Source organism: Armigeres subalbatus, chromosome 1, assembly GCF_024139115.2.
Source record: "Armigeres subalbatus isolate Guangzhou_Male chromosome 1, GZ_Asu_2, whole genome shotgun sequence".
Lineage (NCBI taxonomy): Eukaryota > Metazoa > Arthropoda > Insecta > Diptera > Culicidae > Armigeres > Armigeres subalbatus.
This window is the reverse complement of record NC_085139.1, coordinates 314,398,691-314,422,589: the sequence shown is the minus strand read 5'-3', so window position 1 is coordinate 314,422,589 and position 23,899 is coordinate 314,398,691. Positions and strand designations below refer to the sequence as shown.

General features: G+C 38.2%; 1 protein-coding gene across 5 annotated transcripts in view; it reads right to left on the bottom strand.

Annotated features, from left to right (window-relative positions):
- Window positions 1–741: 741 nt before the first annotated feature.
- The window catches only part of LOC134207942 (potassium voltage-gated channel protein Shaker), a 428,172-nt gene continuing 405,014 nt past the window's right edge, over window positions 742–23,899 (bottom strand). For 4 of the 5 annotated variants that reach the window (XM_062684025.1, XM_062684027.1, XM_062684028.1 and 1 more), the window contains 2 exons: window positions 17,899–18,231; window positions 742–3,842 (listed from right to left, as the gene is read on the bottom strand). In XM_062684025.1, coding sequence (XP_062540009.1) covers window positions 17,906–18,231 — 326 coding nt within the window. In that variant the 3' untranslated portion in view covers window positions 742–3,842; window positions 17,899–17,905. Of the gene's footprint in view, window positions 3,843–17,898; window positions 18,232–23,899 lie in introns of those variants that run through there. The other variant, XM_062684029.1, reaches the window with a different exon arrangement.

Sequence of the window (23,899 nt, the reverse complement as noted above, 5' to 3'; positions counted from 1 at the left end):
GGAGGCAGATTCGGCGTTATCCGGATACAGTGATGCTGATTGGGCAAAGCAGATTACATGACTTTTTTGAAGGTTACTCAAGAAGACGTCTGGTGGAAAGGATCCCTTCGTGAGCTGTACAACATCGACAATTTGTTGTTAATGAAGTGTGACAGCAAAAGGTCGATCTGTCGTGCCGAGAAGTAGTTGAGTAATTCGGCGAGACCGAGGCACGTCAAGTGCCATTTCGTTCGTGAACAAGATGAAGGCGATCAAGCTACAATATTGGCTTCTTTAAGCGGCAGACATCATAACGAAAGTGTTACAAATAAATACATTTGTTGTAATTCTTTTTACCTGTTTAGATGTTTCTACTTTTATCAGAATTTTCCCTTGGAAGTTCAGAAGAATTTTCCGTAAAAATTACAAAGAATTTCTTTTAGAAATTTTGAAGGATTTCTCGTGGAAATCCTAAAGTATTTCACGTGAAAAATGAGATTTTTTTTAATGGAACTTTAAAGCCTGTCCACGTTAAATTTCGGACACCCATCATCCCACGCGATTTTTTAGAATTTTCACAAACCACTGAGGAGATCAATTTACACGACAGTTAAATCTCTCCGCTTTATATTATTCTTTCAGCGGGTTTTCCTTCTTGTCCAAAGAGATAAAATGGCTACAAATTAGTTGGACATAGTCTCAGTGTCCAAAATTTAACGTGGACAGGCTTTAGATCTGAAACGCTGTGTCTGTAAACAAAGATTCAGTGCTTAGGAAGATATCATCCTAATTGGTCGGGATTCTGCACCAAGCGCCTTTTTGACTGTCTTCTGATATTTTATTCGTAGAAGAAAAACGGAATTTTGTACACTTTTGCTGGTGGATATCCTCAGCTATGGGATGGAGGGATATCCGATACGATCTGCTGTACGAAAACTTGGGTGAAAAAATGGGTGATTTTTCAATAACGCTCGAACCCCAGCCAATCGTTATATGAACACTGTTGACGTGATTACTTTAATTTTGTCAATTTTTGTTTGTTTGTAATATTCGACGCAGTGGTATCGTTCATTTTTTTTTGTTATATATTGGCATTGGGCGCCAACTGTTACACTATATTAGAAGCTCTGCATTGCTACATGCATTTTTTGTTGTTGAAATCCTCATCTGTTTAACCGAGTGGCTATGCTGCCATCAGAAAGTGCCAAAAAATGAGAAAGCATTTAGCTGTTTTTTTTTGTAATTTTTTGCTGTTGTTGCATTGTACACATTCATCAGTTTGCGGAAAGCGTTTTTGTTGTGGATATACTTTTCCGTAACTCCCCGATCCTTCCATAAACGATTTCGCTTGCTTTTCCGAATAATTTTTAATTTAATACGTTTGCTCTCCTTCTTCAAGCTAACTGATTTCTTTTATATTAGGCAAACTCACATCCATTTCGTAAACTCCGCTGCTTACTCAGGTTTCGAATTATTCTTGCGGTGTGTGTTCATGTGTTTGTGTGTGTATTTATGTTTTTTTTTCACGGGGTTTTCTCTCGCTCTTATCAAAATTTTACTTATATTGTTCTGATATGCATAAAATAGTCTTAAACTCTTACTCTTCCTCGCTGCACGCGTTCTGCATGTTGTCGTGTGGGTGTGTTTGTTGGTGTGCTCTGTTCAAAAACCATTTCGAATCAAAAAAGGTTCTCCGGTTCGGCCTAGAACTGTTGTCCGAGAAATCAGATTTGTTCGATAGATTTGAATTCCCGGATAATGAGAAGCGCTATCCGAGTGAACTGAAAATCCGAAAACCGACTATTGTTGTTCGTTCTGAGAAGGTAGATCAGCAAAACAAAAGAAATAAATCCATTTTTGATCGTTGAATCCGATTGTGCATGGTCGTTCCGCCCGAAGAAGTAAGAGACAACAATTTGATAGTTTTGGAAGATTTAAAGCTTTCAAGTTAAGCGAATAAAGTGTTGTTTTTTGTTCGACGAGTTCCTAATCATTATGATACCGCTACCTCCGTTGGTGGTTGCTTGTGGTTTGTTTTTGCTGTGTCTTGCCGTTCGAATGAGAGTTGAGAAATGTTTCAACTACGAATGGATGAGAAAATGTGATGATATGGACAAACGTTTTGTTTTTTTGTTTCTTTAGATCTCCTGTGTCAAGTTCAATAAGTTTTATTCGTTCAAGTTCTAGGAAAAGAAGAAACGAGCTTAAGCATGAATGCTGATAGAACTATTTCTTAACGGGGTTTTAAGCTATACTTCAGTGTGGCTGGATGTGTTCTTCCGTTCAATAATGAATTTATAAAAGTACGTTAATTTTCGGGGATTCAAAAATAAGACTTCAGTTTTGTTTTATCTTTCCTTTGGAAATTCAACTATAAAACATTTCGTTATTAATAACATTATTAAATTTAACTATTTTGTAGTCTCTTAGATAATATTTATAGTTTTTTTTCTCGATAAATTTAAACAGCATCTCAGCTTTCATGTGACTGGTTAGCATCGTCATTGAATTTGTTTGGAGAAGAGAAAGGAAAAAATATTGTTTACTACATTTTTTTTAATTTCATCACACGAAGAAACGTAATTTTCTCTAATTAGAAATGAAGATGAGTGAGTGTCGTCTGTTTTCTGGTTTTTGTAGTGATTTCCTAGGTTTCGTTTTGCTGATTTTGATTCGCTAACTAATGTGTGTGTGTATTGTGTGAATGTCTGTAGGTGTTTTAACTGGTTCACGACTAGTGAGTATTTTTTTTCTTTGTTATTTCTTCATCAATGAAGGGCAGTTTGTATGATTTCTATTAATATTTCTCAAGAATGGATACTTTCTGGGTTTCGTCGTAAACTGTAAAGGAAACGAATGCATATCCTAATAGCCGATCGTAACGGTTGCTTGTTCTTGCTAGGGTTTTTGAGGCTACTGGAAACGAAAATGAAATTGAACGCTCCTTCCGAATTACTCTGGGCTCTGTTCTATACTACTGCAGGTGTCCTAGAGACGGCTCTTAACGATTTTTCTGCTTAGTGTCATCATTAAACAAGCGAGCGTATACAGTATAATTATTTTAGACTGTTTTTTTGTTTGCTATTTGGGAACGTGTGTTTGGTTTGTTTTTCTATTTTGTCTTGCTGCCCAACGTCTGCTTAGTTTTCGGTTATTGAAAAACCATTCTACAACTATCCGCTGCCTTTTGTTTGCATTCTAGTTTTTTTTTTTTTAGTATTATTATTAATTACTCACTGAATTCGTCACTCTCTTTCGCTAACGAGAGTTTGGATTTCATTTATCATTTAAAGTTTCTGACCAGTTCTGGTTTTTTTTTGTATGAAATGAATATTTACTTTAGGACGTTTGAAAATTTGGAAATAAATGATAAAACTAGTTTACTCTTAGATTTTGAACATCCTCCCATTGAATTTTTGGGTTTGTTGGTTGTTGAATTTGTTGCACTACCACCTAGAGTTGATCGCCTCATGGACTTGCTCCTACTGGCTCCTTCTGCCATCCGCTCATAATGTAGACGTTGCTTAGTTTTGCTGAACAGTAGTGTAGAACTCTAGTCGATTCTCCTCCGTATAGTCAGCAGCAGTTCGGTAATTGTTTTTAGTAGTTTAAGAAATGTAGTTTTTTTTATGTTTGTTGTTATCTTCGATGTTTTACGACGCGTGTATTTATAATAATGTTGTGGATGTGCACGTTATTTTATTCTCGGGATTTTTGGTAGTGGTTTTGTCTAGCACAGCTCAAGTAGCTCAGCAGTAACGGTGCGTGGCGAGTACGTTTTTTTTTTCAAACCGCTTTAGGTGAAACTGGCAGCCAACGTATCAGGTCGGCTGGCCAAAAAATAGCGCGAAGAGTCCGTTTCACTGTGGAGAAGATGGAAAAGGAAGATTGAAGGAAATTGGTGAATTTTGATTGTCAAGAACTTTCGTTTTATGTAAAAGAGAGAAAGAATGTTTGTTAGAAAAGTTTTAATGTGTTTCTAAATGTTTTTCTGGACGCGAATTGGAGTGATTGCTGTGAATTTCATGTTATGTATTTTTCTTTTACATTATTGTATATTAAATTGAAGGATAGGAGAAACTCCTATCTTAGAGTAATAATTAGGTAGTATTAATAACTCACCTCGACACACTTATCGGGATGAATCGGTTGGCAAATAACACTAGATTATCTGATCTATTTTCCAATTATCTCATCTAATTTCCAGACTATCGTTTTATTAAAAAAATGTAGTGGAAAGTTTTCGATTTTACTAAAGAGCTATATAATTCGATATAGCATTCGTTAGGATACTGATCTCTAATATGACAAACGGACTTAAACATTGTTATACGGCCACCGATCATCGACGAGAAGACATCATACTAGTTATATCGGTTTTGGCAGTAGTAGATTATTCCCATTATATCATATTCTTGCTCTTATCTATGATGTTCGTTTTTAATATCGAGCCACCGCAGGATTATTTTATCTGCATTTTGATTTTTCATCCTTAAATACCAAATACATCCTTTTCATCCAAATACCTAATGAGGCTGCGGCGCCAGCCTTTAAAAATATAACAATTTTATTAATTGAGGGTCCAATTTATAACAAACCGTCTACAAAGTTCAAAGCTCTATGGTAGAGTAATTTGGAGCAAATTGTTTGTTTGTTTGGAGCCATCAGAGACTACATGCATAGTCAACCGGTTGACCAAATTATAAAAAGCTCGTTTGCTCTAATGACTGATACCGGGAACTAAGGATTTAGGATATTCCGAAGAAAGACCATCATGGTAGCAATTGACTAATGTTATTTCCCATTCCAGCAAAAAAAAATGAATAATTTGAACTGGACTGATGTTTTTTCAGGGATGCAATTCGTGAAATTGTAAGCGCATTTAGGGATTCTCATTTTTTTATTTGTTTCAGAAAACAGTTCAACTTTACCAATAGACTGTTGTAAGCCTGAGCAAAGCTTTTTGATTCCATGTATAATATAGGGAATTGAGTGGTTATTTAATTTAAGGTTTCCGTTATGAGAAATTGAGATATCTTATACTCTTTGAAAGAATTTTGGGATTTTTTGTTTGCAATCTGCGTTCAGCGGTAAAATGCGTCACTTCAGATCAAACCACGCAGGAGGTGGCTATGTTTAATTTTGGTTCAATGCCCGGGCTAGAAATTTTCTTATGACTAGACAAAAGTAACAATACTCTCCAAATTACTTTAGAAATTTTTCTGCTTGCATTGCTGTGAATCATAGCTAATTTAGAGTTAATTTCTTGGATTACATATTTCAAAATTACTTCAAAAGCGCTAATTCAATTTCTCCAATGATTTCACAAAAAAATCTTCAAATAGTTTTAGATTCTTTAAAAGAAAATATCTAAGGTTTCTTAATGAAATCCGTTTCTTCTCTGGAAAATCTCTTATATATTAGTTATCTATTTAATAAAGTTAAAAAAATCTCTTGATAGTTTCTCTCATTAAAATTCTGGAAATTTCTATCTCAATTGCTTAATGATTTCATGACAAGTTTCTTCAGAAAAGTTCCAAAAGTTTCCTCCAAGACTTTCTTCAATACAAATATTAGGAGGTTAAAACTATTTAGAAAAAACTGATGAAGTTCCTTCTCAGGAGTACCCAGGTAACCAGTGAGCATTATATAAAGCATTTAAGTGGCATTATATGCGCCTTTACTGCAAAACAATAAATGTCAATAAGCCTTATAGTCGCCTTTAATGGCCCAATATATGGCTTCTTAAGTGCTTAATTCTACTTTATCGATAAAGTAGAAATTTTGCTGAGTAGCTTTTATTCAGCGGGAAACTTTCGACGTATGAACACTACAGGCTTTAAAGTGGCACTAATGTAGCTGTTTCATTGCACTTAACGAAAAACAACATTGTGCATTCAAAATGCTATTATAAGACTATGCCTCTCATGATTGCTTTGAGAATGCTTATAAAGAACAGCCAGGTTTTCAAAATGCTTATATACAGCATGGAGCATATGGAATGTTAGTATAATGCTACTATAGTGCTTATTGGTTACCTAGATAGTCTTCTCATATTTTCTTCTACAGGCTGGAAAATTAATTTAAAACAAAAAATGTTTGACTTCACATGTAATTCTTCTAGATATTGCTCTAAGGTTTCTATTAGTAACCCAAGTAACAAAATTATTGTATGATGCACTTGAAGCACTTGAAGCTCCTCGTGATACCATGATAGTCATGGGCGATTACAACCTTCCTAATTTGGCCTGGGAATTCGATGATGAAGTACATGGGTTTCTGCCTCTCAACGCCTCGTCGGAACAAGAACTTGCAGTAGTTGAGTCTTCACTAGCCACAGGACTGCAACAAATCAATGATTTGGTTAATGCGAATGGTAGGCTACTCGATTTAGTTTTCGTCAGCGATTCTGATCAAATTGAACTGTTTGAATCACCTGCTGCCATTTTGAAAGTCGATCCTTACCACAAGCCATTTGTTTTGACACTTGAATGTTCCTCTCAAGACTTGCAACTCCCGCAGTCGAATACAGCTGCACGGGACGAATATAATTTCGCACGATGTGACTTTGATGTAATCAACGCTAGATTAACACGTCCAGTTGTTTGTCAAATCTCGAAACGGTGGATAATGCTTTGGCTGTTTTTATGGCAATGTTTACCAAATAATTCATGACAATGTCCCACTGAAAACCCGAAGAATGTCTACAAAATGCCAACAACCATGGTGGAACCCGCAGCTGCGCAAACTACGGACCCGGCTACGCAAGGCCCGTAAACGTTATTTTTGTTCCAAACCATCTGAGAATAAATATGCTGTTCAACTTGCGGAAGCGTGCATGAGGTTCGTTTCCGTGAGTACATTGAACAAATGCAACGGAACTTAAAACAGAACTCTTCATCGTTCTGGTCTTTTGTGAATACTCGCAAAAGGTCAGCTGGCATTCCGAATAACGTCTTCTCCGTCTTCTATGGTAATCATAATTCTTCCGCCGATAACACTTCTGCAAATCTCTTTGCTGAGTTCTTTCGCAGTGTGTTTGAGTCAGATTACCATTCACCGCCACAACAGTATTTAGATGAATTACGAAGCTTCAACATCCATCTACCGCAGCTAAACCTCAGTTTTGACACGGTTTTTAACGCTCTTAATTCAGTTGACGTTTTGAAGGGACCTGGTCCAGATCAGATTCCACCGTCGTTCATAAAGAACTGTGCAGCCTCGCTGGCTGTCCCAACCCTGATAATTTTCAACCGATCTCTCGCAGTTGGGTTTCAGTTGGGATAAAGTACTCTTGTTGGATAATTTGTCAAAATAAACTACCTATGATGGACTTGGAGCATCTCTTGAAAACCATTATAGGAGGATTGAGGTAACTTGAACTAGACGAAAACTATGATAAAACTCTATAGATTATGCGATGCCTTCATAAAACTGTAATAAAACTTAATCCAAAAAGAATTCAAAATGTTACTTGGGCGATTCGTAAACTCTTACATTATGTTACCCAGCGGAAAAAAAATATTGAAATTATTGAAATTCGTTTTAGTAGGACCCTTACTTATTGCAAGACACCTGAAAAAACGCACTCTTTCCCTAACGGTGGGGTAAGAATAAGCAATTCTCCAATCCTGTGTTTAAGGTGGTGGCAGGTCATTTGGCATAAAGTCGTTTGGCATAATGCCGTTTGGCATAAAGGTCGTTTGGCATAAGTGTGAAACTACCAATTTCGGAACTAATGTAAAATATGTAAAAAAATATAATTATTGTCGCTTTTACATCAAAAGAGAGATGTTGTGTTTCATAATTCCTTTTCCACTTATCATCTTTTTCGCCCGGCAGAAGAAGGAAGGACAGATATGAAAGGAAGGAAGATATGATTCCATCTTTCAATTTGGATATTTCTCGATTAACTTTTCAAAAGGACCTAAGTAACATTTTTTCATGAATTAATTTGAATACTGCAATCAATAGCTTTCATGTTGTTCTGTTGATTGCGCTATTCAAATTAATTCATGAGAAAAATGTTACTTAGGTTCTTTTCAAAAGTTAAGCGAGATTTGTTCGCTTTAAGCCACGGAAAAAGTATGATTCCTTCTTTCAAGGGATGCATTTGTCTGGCAGAAAGCAAAAGAAGATGTGGGTGCATCATTCAGTTCAAGAATTTGCTCGGTTTTAGGTAACTGAAGACATGATCCCTTTTTCAACGGATCTAATTGCCCACCGTAAGGCAAGAGAGGATATGACTCCTTCTTTCAATTCAGACATTTTCTCGATTTAAGGCAAGGGAAGATGAGATCCCTTTTTTCGTAGGATACATTTGCCCGGCATAAGGAAACATAAGATATGACTCGTTCTTTCGATTTAGTATTTTTTTATGTTTAAGCCAAGGGGAGATATGATCCCTTCTTTAAGGGATACATTTACCCAGCAAAAGGCAGGATAGGATATGACTTCTTCTTCCAATTCATGGATTTCTCGCTAAACTTTTCAAAAGGACCTAAGTAACATTTTTTTCATGAATTAATTTGAATAGCGCAATCGAAAGCTTTCATGTTGTTCTTTTGATTGCGCTATTCAAATTAATTCATGAAAGAAATGTTACTTAGGTCCTTTTGAAAAGTTAAGCGAGATTTGTTTGCTTTAAGGCAGTGGTGCTCAGCACTTTGGGTGTTTTTTCCTCAATTTGCTTCTCACACAATAAAAATGAGCTTTGACCATACAAATTAGCACTTGGTCGAAAGCTTTCAAATATATCTATCTTCTAAGGGTATAAAAACGGATATTGGTGTTAAATTCACTCCGTACGAAACGATGAAAGCAAAACAAAGGTGCGGCCCGCGGGCCAAGGGGAGATATGATCTTTTCTTGGGGGATGCATTAGCCCGACAGATGGCAAGAGAGAATATGACTCCTTCTTTTGATATAGCTATTTGCTCGATTTGTGGCAAGGGGAAATAAGATCCCTTCTTTGGGAGATGCATTTGCCCGGCAGAAGGCTAGCGAGGATATAACTCGTTCTTTCAATACAGACATTTCCCCAGTTTATAGAAAGGGAAGATATGATCCCTTCTTTCGAAGAGTGCATTTGCCCGGTAGGATATGAAGAATATGGTGCCGATGGTGGATAAGATCGACAAATAGAAGTAATGTCTTCATGTATGAGCAAATGGGATTCCTTTTCAAAAAATATTTTTAGATTCCAACAGCCGAGATCTTGGTATTTTTTTTCTGAGATTCGGCCAGTTGTTTTACCGAAATTTCGTCATAATTTTACCGAAATTCGGCAAAGTTAAAAATAGTTTGAAGCTTTTGAATCTTAATTGTTATAAAAAATGAATCTAGAGCACTGCCCATGATTTCATAGTTGACGTATCAACCATTGCACTTTCGCTTGTATTTCGAATAATTTAGGGACAAACATCGCAAATTTAAACCGTTTCAGCCCGCAAGCACTTGAATAAGGCTTGGAACAAGCATTGTATCGATGTTGCAGTGGTTTATTTACCCTAATAAACGCGTAGTAAGTTAAATTCGCAGAAATTTCGGATGGTTGATACGTCAACTATGAAATCATGGGCAGAGCAGCTGCCGGTAAAACGCATGCTTCAAGAGTCATTTTTGACACAGGTAATCCCTGGTCCCGACGAACGTGCTTCAAAGGATACATGCATTTCAGGTTGAGAATCGTTATTATCGGTATTTGGAATGGCACTCTCTTACTCGAATGTCAATGCACATCAGTAAGTTGAGAATACCAATTGGAACATTTCTGTTTTTTTATTGTTTACAGTCTTAACCTGTCTTAACTCATTAGTCACCAAATGGAAGTTCGATCGCAGTAAGCGATGTGTTCGATCACATTTTTCTAGTTTCCAAACCTTGGAACCTTCGGAATGCGTCAACAGAAATCCGATTAGGATGTTTTATGCCATTTATATACAATGATACACATTCCTTATTAGCGATAAGATGCGCAGCTATAAAGCAAGACCATGCCGAAAGTGTTTGGGTTCGATTCCCAGTTCGGTCTACGAAATTTTCGGGTTGGAAATTTTCTCGACTTCTGTGGGACGTTCAGCGAGAATAGCAAAATAAAGGCATCCTGGATATACGTCCCTTACAATTTGTGTCTTCGGCACACTGTTTTGGGTATTTTTTTTTTATTTCTATAAATTTATCAAGATAAGTTTTATCTTTTGAAGCAAAATTTTTTCTATAAAGTTGTTGGTTTTTACAAACATAACTTTAGAAATACTGGACCGATTTTCAATCTATAGTCATGAAATTCAAGCTAAAGAGTGTTAGTTTCAAGGAAAAATATATAAGACCGTCATATTGGAAACCAAGGTAAATAAATTATTTTGCGTTTTTTTTTCAAACAGATCGTTGAGTTCCGTATTTTTCATTGAAAGCAACACTCTTTAGCTGCAATTTTATGACTGTAGACTGAAAGTCTCCAGATACCTTGCGAGCAAAAGCGTAGGATTGCCAATCCGGAGATGGCGAGTTCGATTCTCGGTCCGATCTAGGATGTTCTCTCGACTCGGTCAATCCCGGCAAATCTGCGGCTGAACTCTGGGGAAAAGTGAACGCACTCAGCGGTAAGCGAGGATCTTCCCCCATCCATCTCGACACATCGTACCATTTCCGATCCCCCGGAGGTGGCCAAATGCTATCTATTTTTTTTTTCTATTCCTTTATTTATTTGGTAGGCACTCTGTGTTACTTAACCACTACTGTGCCGAGATCTACTGTGGTATTCTGCTGCCAGAATCCACACAGAATCTATTTTTAGATTTTCCATTATTTATTGTTGATGTCGTTGCTGGTCCATCGCACCGTGAGTCCATTGTGTCCATTTGTCCGTGTCGTGCAATGATCGCGCTCCCCAATACGCCACCGTATATGGCTGCGCATCCGGCGACGACTGACGAAGGTTTGGTGGAGGGGCTGGGAATCGAACCCATGACCATTCGCTTGTAAGGCGAACGTGTAGCTAACTACGCTACGGGACCCCCTACGTGGCCAAATGCGTTGCAAGCAGATACTCGTCTATCTCCAACTTTCGAGTTCCTCAGGATTCACAAAATGCCGCCTTTAATTCTCCATTTTCCGTTCCTGAGCTGTCGTTCGCCCTCTCAAGGAGTAACGGAAAATCATCAGGTCCCGATGGGATTGGTTATCCCATGATCAAAAACCTTCCTCCCTGCGCCAAAATCCAGTTTCTGGATTGATCAACCAAGCATTGTCTGACCAAACCTTTCCGGACGAGTGGCAGAAAAGCATCGTTGTACCCATCCCAAAGAACAACATCTCCTCCCGAGATGTCACAAAGTACTGGCCTATTTCACTAACATCTTGTGTCTCCAAGGTCGTTGAGAGGTTAGCAAATCGTCGTCTGAGGGATAAATTAGAAGCCGATGGTAGGTTCGGCTTTCGCCAACACGCGTTCCGACCGGGATACGGCACGGGAACATACTTTGCATACCTGGGAGATTAACTACAGAACGCCTACAACGACGGCAAGCACGTGGATCTAGTTTCCTTGGATATCTCCAAGGCCTTCAACAGGACTTGGACTACTTTGGGGGACTATCCCCAACAAAAAAATTGTGAAAGTTTTCGGAGTGTTCATTGACCGGAGCCTCTCGGTCCTCCCGCACTTCCGCGTAGTCAAAGTAAGTTGTCGGATTAGAGTCAACCTGGTTCGGACTTTGTCTTAGCCTCATCGAACCAATAACAGGAAGCTCCGGTTAAAGATCGGAGAGGCTATCATTGATAGCCACCTATTCTATGGACTGGAACTGACCTGCATCGCCCACCGTAACCTCGTCGAAACTCTGTCACCGATTTTTAATTCCTACGTCCGTGCCGCCTCAGGATTGTTACCCTCAACACCAGCCGAGTGTGCCTGTACTGAGGCAGGCATCTCGCCTTTTCGACACCGTGCGCTGGCGGCCATCTGCCGCAAAGCCGCCTCACTCGCCGCAGCCACCTCCGGAGAATATAGGATATTTCTTTTCACTGAAGGGGACCGGATTCTGCGCACGATGGCCGGCGTCGGTCTCCCCCCAGTTGAGCGAGTCCACTGGCATGGAGCGAGGAGCTGGCAATCCTCAGAAGTCACCATAAATAGCTCCACAGCTAGCAACTTCCGCAGGGGTGACAGTTCAATGGCTCTTAGAAGGTCGGTGGCCGAGCTCCTTAACAGAGATTTCCCCAACCATGAACATAGGTTTACGGATGGGTCGGTTTCGGGCCGTGGAGTCGGCATTGGGGTCACCGGGACCGGCTTCACCGCGGCCGAAGTAGCCGCGGCTTTTATCACCACCACCTATCCTAATCTCTTTCTTAAAATATGGGGGCCTATACAAACTAATTTAACGGCTTCACTGGGACCCCGAGATCAATCTTGGGAGCAAGTTCCCACAACTCGAGGCTTTCGGGCATTGGTTACACCAAGGCTATAAGTCCCCACCCCTCCAGTGACCGGACAGCCCGGGAACCCGGGTTGTGAGTCCCTCGCAACATTAACCACCGATTTCAACAAGGTCAGCTGGGGGAGGGGAGGGGCATTGCACTCCCCAGACAACCAGAATGCATGCATAATAGAATTGTTTTTCTCTTATGTGATGCCTATGCGCACAAATTTCATCGCTTACCAGTCGCGAAAACGCTTTTTACGTACAAAAGTGGAGGCGTTATATGTGTATTTCTTATCCGACGTTGCACGCTAGTGAATGCGATGTGCACGATTTTATGCGAATTTGTTCGTTTACATTTGCGATGTAGTTTGTGATAATAAACTCTGTTTGACAGATAATCAGATTTCATTTGAGTTTAATTGCAGGAATATGCGATGTCAACAAATGAAGCTGGAATGAACTCGTAAAACAGCCTACTGTGCGGGAAAATTTATAAATAAACTGATGGGCTTCGCACAACAATGCGATTTTGATGAAATTTGGATCGGTAAATGATTTTGATCGTGTATTGTTATGCGATGTGTGGTTGTCTGGGTCGCCTCACTCGCATAGCCAATAATTCCCTGGTCTGTTTACTGCAGCAATGCACGATCGAATATGCTGATTTCAACAATTTATGTGCTCTAGAGCTGTTATTAAGCGTTCTGATATTGTTTAATTCATTCTCCGGCGTTGATTTTCGGAACTTCATTTCTATTTCGAATTCGGATGGCCAGAGGGAATAAGAGCCTTTAACGCGACATTAGGGATGAGTGTCCTGCATCAAGCCATTAAAATTATTTCCGGAGAGCAGCGCACTCAACGTCATCTGGACCTATTTTATTAATACCAAGATTCTACCTGGATTCTCCATACTTCCTTCCCTGTAGTTGTATTATTTAAACTTTATTGTCTGTTATTTTACGTCATAGTTTCCTCTCATCGACTACTTTTGATCATTAACCACTTCTACTCTAATTTTAAAGTGTTAGTATTAAGTTTAAAAATGTTAATATTAAGTTCATTTGAATTAAAATTTGCCGTTGTCATGGTCCCTAGGTTGGACTTGAGGGCGGCCATCCTGCCCCTCCCCTGCCAAGTGCCCTTGGCCTTTGTACTCTCGACGAGCGAATAACTTAAAATTTAAAAATTCACATAAATAAAGGATGTGTCCGGGTGGGAAACATTCTCGACTCCCTGGGCATAGTGTATCCATTGTATTTGCCACATAAGATACGTACAAATTAGTATGGGAAAAAGTTTTTTTTTTAATTTTTTTTACTAAATTAATGATTTTGTGTGTGTGTTACTTCTACATGAAGTTAAACGATTTACAATGATATGGAAATGCTAATATCATCTTCCAAACTTAGACGTACATGTTCATGATAGAATTAGAGGCGAAAGTATAGAATTGATAGTTCAGTTAAGATACGGCAGGCATGAAGAATGATAAAAGGCATGATAAAAAATGAGACTTTGTTCGGGAGACATGTGAAAAAAATACCAAACCAACCTTGTCCTATATTGAATGTACCCGCATACCAGTCCCATTAAGAATTTACATAAGTGGATTGCTCAAAATTCATTTTTTTACATAGATTTGAATCATTTTGCATTAACTCATTGAATGAGGAATGGCTCTTCAAAATTTCAACCAGATCGCAGAATGTTTGAATTTATTAGATTTTTTTTCCGTGGAAAATGCGTTTCGAGACTTCATCGGCTATTATCTCAGTATGCGAAAAACCAATATGGGACTGATATGAAAGTACCGGCAGTTCAGATCTTGAAGAATTTACTACAGAATGTTATGCAGAAAACCGCGAGAAGATTAGTTTTTGCCCGGCTAAGTCATTAGCATTTCTCTAAAGTGGGGTTTGAGCAAATTTCGTTTCTTTTACCTTTGAAAAGAAATAAACTCACCCATACAACACTCCAGTAAAATGCTAATATCTTTGCCTTATAAACTCTAATCTTCTCGCGGTTTTAAGCATAACGTTCTGTATTAAATTCTACAAGAACTGAATGAGTATCATGGTTCTTGATCGTAAATTGTGCCGCCCAACTGTAAATCACTGTTTTTGGATGTTTCTGCATACATTTTTCCATATGTATACTTCCAACGAGTTTAGCATCGTCCAAACGTTGACCGATTTGTCTGAAAATTTGTCCAGAGCATCATGGCATCAAATAGAACCGAATTAAAGGGCGGCCCATCAAAAAATTTGCAAAAGTGTTTTTTGAGCCACCCTAGTACTCATACAATTGCATAGAAAAGCTTTCAACTAATAATATACGAATGCAAAAATGGTAAATTGGAAAAGAAGGTGCGAGGCGGAATTGTCCCGGTGGAGGATGTAATGCTTTAAGTTCAAATGATCTAAATCAAACATTTTTTATGGTTTCCACTATGGAAGATCAAGAGGATAAACTATTTTAAATAGCTATGGAATGAATGATGTAATTTGAATCAAAACAGGCGTTTGAGATGGCATTTTGTTGTTATTTGGCATCATGTGCTTTAGCTCAACTAATTTAGCAAGATTTGAACAAGTAGCGCTGATTTTTTTCCTTCTGCAAGAAAAAAACATTAAAAGAAAAGGTAAAGAAAAAAAAGTTTTAATGTTCTAACACATTTGTAGACGATCATTCCTCCTTTGGAAAACAAAAATCTTCTAATTGTACAAGTCTGATGTTGATCAGGTCTGCTTATAGTTGCTAGAAAGGACAAATAAATAATAAAAATATTGGAATATATGTGAAAACTTGAAGAAATCAAGTCACCTTCATTATGATTTGTCGCTTAACTACGGAAGCCCTTTATGACCGAGAATCCATTCCGGTTGGCAGTTATTTGCACAACGACTCAATTGAGAGACACCAGTTTTGTGTTATCAAAATCGAATGGTTTTGTTGCCAAAATCGATTGGGGTATGTATTTGAACTGGGAAGCCGTCCTCAAATGAGACATAAACTCGAAAGGAGACGCATGGTTGTTTATTATTTTTCTGCAACCTCTGTTGTTGTAGAGTTATGTGACTTAACATAGTGATAGTATGCAATATTTATTGATCTTTATTCTGACATTCAACATACAAGAGATGAGTTTCAGTGATCGTCTTACGAGAAAAAATGCATGGCTTTTGAGGCAAATTCTGACAAGCAGAATCATTAATATGAAAATTAAAATAAATAGGTTTCTAGACATTTTTGCATGAAACCTATTATCAAGGATGTTATCGATCATTTAGTAATTCGCGTCCGATCATTTAGTAGTTTGTCAATAACTCATTCCAGAAGCTGAATTTCAAAATGTGTTGTATGTTGGACTTCTAGTGCGAATCTTTTTCTGCAACTTTGCCTTATCGGAGGTGAACTAGCCTTGGGCTAAAAACCTCTTTAATAAAGATTATAATAATAATAATAATAACTTTGCCTTATAGTTCGTTGTTTGAATTCCACTAGTAACGAAGTTATAACTTTAGTTTCAGTAACATAGACTAAATGATAACAAAATTCCAATAATTTAGTTAAAGTTACTGCAACTAGCGCTATAACTCCGTTATTAGTTGAATTCTAACAACGAACCATTAGGCAGAGTTGTAGAAAAGCCTTCGCACTAGAAGTCCACCATACAACACATTTTGAAATTCCGCTTCTGGAATGAGTTATTGACAAACTACTAAATGATCGAACGCAAATTACTAAATGATCGATAACATCCTTGCCTATTATCGAATTTTATTTGGACCAAGTATAACGAAAACTTGTTATTAGATAATTCAACACATAGCGACAGCTAACTTTGACTATGCTTTCAATGCTCCTAGTATAGGTACAGTAAACGATCTCTTGAATCTTTCGTAATCAGAAGGTTCGAAATAAATGATTTCATCCTATGAGATAAATATTTTATTGATAAGTGAGAACAGTGTTAACTTTTTATGTCCTTTGAATATTCATTAGTTCTATGCAAATTTCCACTTTTCGGCCAAATCTTCATTGAAGCCATGCCACAGTTTAGTCGCTACAAAATACAATATCTGTCATTATATTGTAGCAGTATATTTTCCATAATTTCATAAACACGTAGCAATTGTTCAGCAGCCAATCACTCCAATTCATCGGTGGATAGAAATGTTATTGATGTAGTTGATTGAGTAGTTTTTGTTTTGGTTATTATTGTTTCTTCCTTTGGTCAAGTTAATATCCTGTCCTTGCTGTTCGGGGGTTCGTTCAGTCACATGCCGCTGCTGATGGCAGTTTCGCTGCACGCGCTGTCATTTTCCTATAAGTGGCCTAGTAAGTAGGAACCCCCTTGCTGTTTTGCTTAGGATTGCGCATTGAATTTGCTTGGAGTTACCATGTTTTTTGGGGGCAATTAGATCTCTTCCCACTGGGCGCTATTCTTTGAGGAACGACGACATTAGAGTGAGTTAGTTCTGTTCTGAGGCAGACAGGGACTCGCCGACGACGACTTCTTTGTGGGAAAGATAGGCATATACAAAGATTAAATTATTGGTTCGGTTCATTAGAGGGGATAAGATCATGTAATTTCTTTCAACAGAACTAAATGGAATGCTTTTCATTTATCTGGTTGGCAATAACCGAGCGTATAGCGGATTATACAACTGTACTGGAACATAATGAAGCTAGTTATCGCAAGCATTGTAACATAATAAGCGGGTATTGATTATTGTATACTTTATAACTCTATATACTATACTGGGTTTTCGGTGGATAATAACAACAGAATCGTACTAAAACAAATCATTAGAACTCATATCATCAACAGGTGGGTTTGTTTTGCAACGTGAGTGCAATTTTCAATCGTTTCTTTGCCATTGTCGATTTCTTTGACTTGAAATAGGAAACGAGTGGACGTGGAAAGGTGCATATTGCTTGAAACATATCGTTGGGAATGCTATCATCCATTGAATACGTTGGATTCTCGATGCGTTGGGATAAATATTTCAATTTCGTTGAAGGGTCGAATTTTGAGTCACAAACGCAACGAGAAGAAGCTCTACCTACCGGATTGTGTAGGATCAGATAACGTAGCAGGCTCTGATTTTCTAACTCGGATAGTCGTTAGCCTATTGCGAGGGAGCGTTATGCGTTCTTATCAACGTGATATGTTCGGATTATTCTTCAATTGTACAACGAATAGATGTTCCGAATTTCTAATTGATAGGTGAGCGGTGTACTGTTCGTGTGTGGTGAAGCGTTATCAATTAGATTCTTTTTAGTGTTCAAGTGCATGGAATGAAGGAGCAATGCAGTACTGGGTTAGACGCTAGGGAACTGTACGATATTTAGCAGATAATCAACTTGTTCACCATTTGATTCCTTAAATTTCATTAAAGTCGCCTAGCGTCGTAACCATGTGGGGGTGGACCAACTATAAATCGGGAAATCAAGAAGATAAACTAGCAGAAAATAATCATACCCAGTAGTCAGACATCGGTTTCGATACTAACGGCTAATGCGCTATTGTGGCGTTGTTGCAAGTTATTATTCGTTCCGCCTCCGACGCCGCCGCCGGCGCCACCACCGCCACCCCCTCCACTACCGGGGAGGCCACCGCCCCCGCCGCCGTTCGACGGTTGCTTACAGCAGTTTTGCTGCTGCTGCAATTGTTGTTTATCGGTAAGATGCGTTCCGTAAAATGGAACCATTCGATTTTGATCACCTATGTTCGGCGTTGTCTCGATTCCGTCCTCCAGATCCATCATATCGGACGACGATTCGGACAACGAGTTGTTTTTCTTTAGATGTTGACCTGTGGGGAAGAAATTGAGAAAACAATATTAGAGTATTATCTATTGAAAGATTCACCGATTAATCTGAAATGTGAGTGAATATTGAAAATATTTAATTGTGATGTCCTTGAAATAAAATTAATCATAAATATTCTTCACTTTTCGGTACAATAAATCATCTTTTTTTTTCAATAAGAACTGCACCATTACATCGTTCAATAATAAATTGTCATGTATCCGATTGTCGCATATGACAGCATTTTCCCATTTTGTGTTTTATATCCACCTTATCAATAAACTAATAATGAATAGGATTCACAAATTCCAGTGAAAAATACCTGTGTGAACTTTGACATCAAGTTACTTTATATCATGTGCAGTTCGTAGTATGAGCTGGGAGTAGCCATCGAGCAAGTGAGTACATGGCGTGTTTTAGTGTCGCGAAAATGTTAAATTATCTGTAGAGTTGTGGAAGTAGGGTCCGTTTAACGCGTCGATTTTCACTTTCTCGTCCACACCTGGACCCAAGGCCGGACGGTTCAGTACGCGTTTTCTCTTGTTCCGGACAGCAGAACGATCGCGCGATCTGCCGAAATATTGTGTTTTGCATTGCGCAGCCGGTAATAAGAGTAGCCATCGAACAAGTAAGTGCAGTGCAGGTTTTAGTCGTCGGGAAAGAAATAAAATATCTATCTTGTGTTCGGTGGCTCATGCACAAGTCGTGCGTGTTCGAAAAAACCGCGTTCTTCAATACTTTGCTGTTGCCATCGAGCAAGTGAGTACAGAGTGCTGCGTTTCCGTGCGGTCGTTCAAAACGCGAATCTCCTCAGTTTTCATATGCCACGGGCGTGGATGTTTTAACTTTTAACTCGTATTAGTGTTATTTCCCATCCCATAGATCGCATCGCTTACCAAAGTGAATCCAGAAAAGTTATCCTTTGTAACTAAAACGATATCCTATCCCGTGACAATCGTGGAGATGCAGAGGTATACTCGGTCTCTAGTAGCAACGAGAGTCGGACTAACAATAATTCCATTCCTATATGACCGTAAGGACATGGCCGGCGCCGTTATTGACTTTAAATATTTGAGCTCCCGAAACGTGTACATTGAGAATGGGTAGCTAATCCCAAGCCCCATTCATTGTGATCTATTTTTATTCAGTGATCATCAATTAATTGCATTGTCTCATTCCGACATGTGCTTGAGATTCTGCTACCGATGGCAACGCGCGCGAAACACGGGTCTTTTAATACACAGGGAAAACGAGGCTGTGGGCAAAAAGGCCCGAACCTTACATCAATCTGATGTCCGTGTTGGGGATGCATGAACGGGGTTGATTATTTCTGATTTTTTTATTGGGTTTGGAAAGAAATAACATTTTCAATAGGTTAACGTTGATTATAAATAGTATCGATGGATTTGGCAAATTGATGGAGAGCTTCCGAATCGATTGATAAGAAAATCTCGAAAATCCATTGAAAGATATAGAAGCTATTCGCGTTTGAAATATCTCCTAATTGCGTAACGGTTTTCGAAATGTGGAAATTTCCATCTTACACCCCTATCCGAGCCTTCCCGTTAGATGTAGTTAACGTCAAAAGTGTGAAAGGTCATCTCATGTTTTTGTTTTCTAAATGAATTTAACTGCTCTCTAATCCGCTCGCTCTTTAGTTGTGTATTTCTCCATTCAGCTGATGTAATTTTCATTTATCACCTTTATGTACTGTCTCCATGGAACATAGTACTTTTTTTCAAAGACTTCAAGACCACGAAACAATACAAATCTTGGAAGATGAGTGTCAAATACGTCAAACTTTGTTTTGTAAACAATATGAATGGCGATCAGTAAATCAAAGACTTCTGAATCCTGATCTCACCAAGCAAAACAGTGTATGAAGGGCTATGGGGTAAAAGATCAAAAGGATAAAATGTCGAATGAACTTTTTTTTTAAACCTACAATGTAATCTACCTGATTGAGACAAAATATTGAATAATATGCTTCCAAACTAAAATCTAGAATCTAAAGGTTCGGATGTTTCCAGATGAGCGACATGAAGATCTCTTCCGAAAAGCTCAGTAGCTTCGTTGCAAGAAACTTGGAATCATCCTTTCAAGAGGCTCCTTTTGAAGCAGCTCGCAAGCCTCCTTTCAAGAGGTTCAAGCTTCCTGCCAATAGAGTAGAGTGGGCCAAGAGTGCGCGTGGGGTAAGAGTAGGTTTTCGATTTTTTACAGTATTAAAAAAAGATAAACTAGCAGCACTTTATCAGTTTGACAGGTATTCTGGCCAACTATTATCATGTGTAATTGTAAACGATTTGAATAAACAACAAGGAGATATGGAGTTAGATAACTTTTGGTAATTTTGCTAAAAATAATTGGATTTCCGCAACTAGTATTTCATTACCATATATACGTTCAATCAGGTGAACATTATACCATTTCGATATCCTATTGTATAGAGTACTTTATGGTACAGAACACCAATGCGGTTGGTTTTCCAAGAAGTCAAAACCATTACTTGAATAATTTTTGGGACTGTGGGGTAAAAGTACGCAGGAACCGGTGGGGCAAGAGTACGCATATGAATCTTCAAGTTATGATGTCAAACCCGTATCTCTAGCCGAAATAAGACTTCTTCCAAAGCGTAAAGATCCACAACTAAGAAAAAAGGGACAGAATTTGAAATTATCACAAGTTTTTAGGATAAGTTAAAGTAATTCGGTGTTAGAAAGGACTTAGCGAACAAAGCACTGAGGCAAAATAATGAAATTGTATTAGGACTTGTTGTACACCTAAGCATAGTACGAAACACAATTTCATCTAAACGATAATTTCATTTAATCGAAAGAAACATTCATAAATTACGCAACGTTTAACTGGGAGGGGTTACGAGATGTGTGACGATCCATATAATTTTTAGAGGATTCATACAAATAGTGTAAGATAGGGGCAGGGGTGATGAAATAGCCAAATTTTACGTTACGTGATTGGTGGACTTTCTTTAAGGAAAATGCCTTTGTATACGCCACGCGAAACCTGATATATATATATATATATATATATATTTCTACCTCTGTAGTTTTCTGTATATATAAAAAACAATGGTTTTTCGTATGAAAGTGCACATTTTTAGGACCCCCTCCCCCTTTAAGAGTTACGTAATCTTTAAACATCCCTAATATATGCTCATTATACATCAATTAAATGTTATTAACTCTTATTTGTGTTAATATATACTTAAAGCACATGATTGGATAAATGCGTACTCTTACCCCACCCGATGCGCACTTTTACCCCACCGGTGGGGTAAGAGTGCGTTTTTCACTTGTCTTGCAATAAGGGTTCTACTAAAACGAATCTCAATAATTTCAATATTTTTTCCACTGGGTAACATAAAGGAAGAGTATATGAATCATCGACACTGATTCGATATGCAGAAGCTTGCTTCATAAGGACCACATGATCGATTGAAAACTAAGTGCGTACTCTTGCCCCACTCTACTCTACACTCGGATGCCTCCTAACAATAGGTTAAAAATCCTCCTGACCAGAAGCTCGGAAGCCTCGTTTCAAGACTCTTGGAAGCCTCAGGTCAAGATGCTCGGATGACTCGTTTTAAGAATAGTTCGAAGTTCTTCTTTAAAGGGGTTTGTAAACCCCTTTTTTAAAGACTTGGAAGCCTCGTTACCAGACGCTCGACAACCTTCTTTCAAGAGATTCGGAATCCGTTTTTTTCAAGAGGATCGGAAGCTTTCCTTCATGAGAATAGGAAGCCTCTTTTTAAGAGGGTCGGGAGTTTCCTTCAGACAGGCTCGGAAACCTCATTTAAAGAGGCTCGGATTTTTTCAAGAGGATTGCAAGCCTCCTTTCAAGACGTTGTGAAGCGTCCTTTGAAGATGCTCGATGCCTCCATTCGTGAGACTCGGATTCCTCTTTTCAATAGACTCGGAAGCCTCCTTTCAAAAGGTTCGGAAGCCTCCTTTAAAGAGGTTCGTAATTCTTAACAGAGGCCTTCTTTCAAGATGCTGAAAAGCGTCCTTTCGGTGTATCCGAAGTCTTCTCTTAAGACGCTCGGAATCCTTCTTTAAAGAGCCTTGGAAGCTCCATTTCAAGAGGCTCTGAAGCCTCCAAAAGTCCTCAAAGTGTAGTGGGAAGCTCTATGTATAAAATAAATTTGCAATACGCTTTTTTTCATTCATCGTCAGCGAAAAAAATAGGAGGTACATCAATGAAAGCATAAGGATGACAATCGCTAATCTATAGGTGTTTTTGATATGGTACACCTGTGTTCAGAATAATAGCAGCGGAAGCCGTTTTTCATACAAAATGGTCAACTTTGACAAGCTGTAACTTTGCACCCCGATGACCGATTGAGCTGAAATTTTGGCAGTGAACTACAAATATGATGAATTTTACACATACTACGTACCATTTTTTTTTTCAAATGACGCGTTCAAAAATTACGCACTAGGTCAAATTGTTCAAAATAATAGCAGTTTTTGTTTTGGAAATATTAGAAAAACATTTAATTTGAATGTTATCAATTTTAATTCAGGTGTTGCGAGACACTATGCTTATAATTTAAAAAACATAAATTGTTGGATTTAACATTTGAATTGGCCAATATATTAAAAAAACTGCTTTTTTTAACAATTCGACCTAGTGCGTAATTTTTGAACACGTCATTCGAAAAAATAATAATAATACTTAGTATGTGTAAAATTCATCATATTTGTAGTTCACTGCCAAAATTTCAGCTCAATCGGTCATTGGGGTACAAAGTTACAGCTTGTCAAAATTGCCCATTTTGTATGAAAAACGGCTTCCGCTGCTATTATTCTGAACACAGGTGTACATGATCCCAGCTGTCCAAACTTCAATATTCGATTCTTCAATTAAATTGGACATGCCTTCAACATGTGTTCCATGAACCGTCTAAGACGAGTTTAGTACTTTCCTGTTAATTCCACTACGTTTTGTTATTTTTGCAGATACGTATTTCAACCTCAACTGTGAGGTCGAAATACGTATCTGCAAAGATAACAAAACGTAGTGGAATTAAATGGAAAGTACTAAACTCGTCTTAGACGGTGGAATACATTCCACTAAAAGAGCTTATTTTTTTTCTGGTGTGTTCCATTCCAAGCCATCCAAGAATTCCAAGAAGTACAAGGCCTGGAGGTCAATACGTGCAACGGAAGATCTACTTGCTCCATTTATAAATGCAACATGCTCTTAGTGATCATTTGAACCAATTTAGATATGAATTGATTGCATACTCCATTCAACGCCATCCAAAAATTCCAAGAATTGGAGTACAGGCCTTAAGGCGAATATGCGTAATGAACGATCTTTTCCTTCATTTAGGAATTCAACGTGCTTTAATGATTATTAATACTAAGAGGAATTTTATTTCTTGTTTAATGCTTATCCAATTTCTTTCTGTGGACAACTAAAAGCATGGACCATTTACAAAAGCGTAACAGCCCTTTGGGTACGCGTAACGACTTCAAGGCCTAAACTCCATTGAATTTTTGATTGAACTGAAAAAAAAAACAATCGTTGAACGCTCATCCAAATCAATTCTATCGATCGCAATCAACATAAACGATCAAAAAAGGATAACAGCTTTGAAGGAGCTGACAGCCTTTACTTCAGGTATTTCCTAGTTGCACTGGGATGCA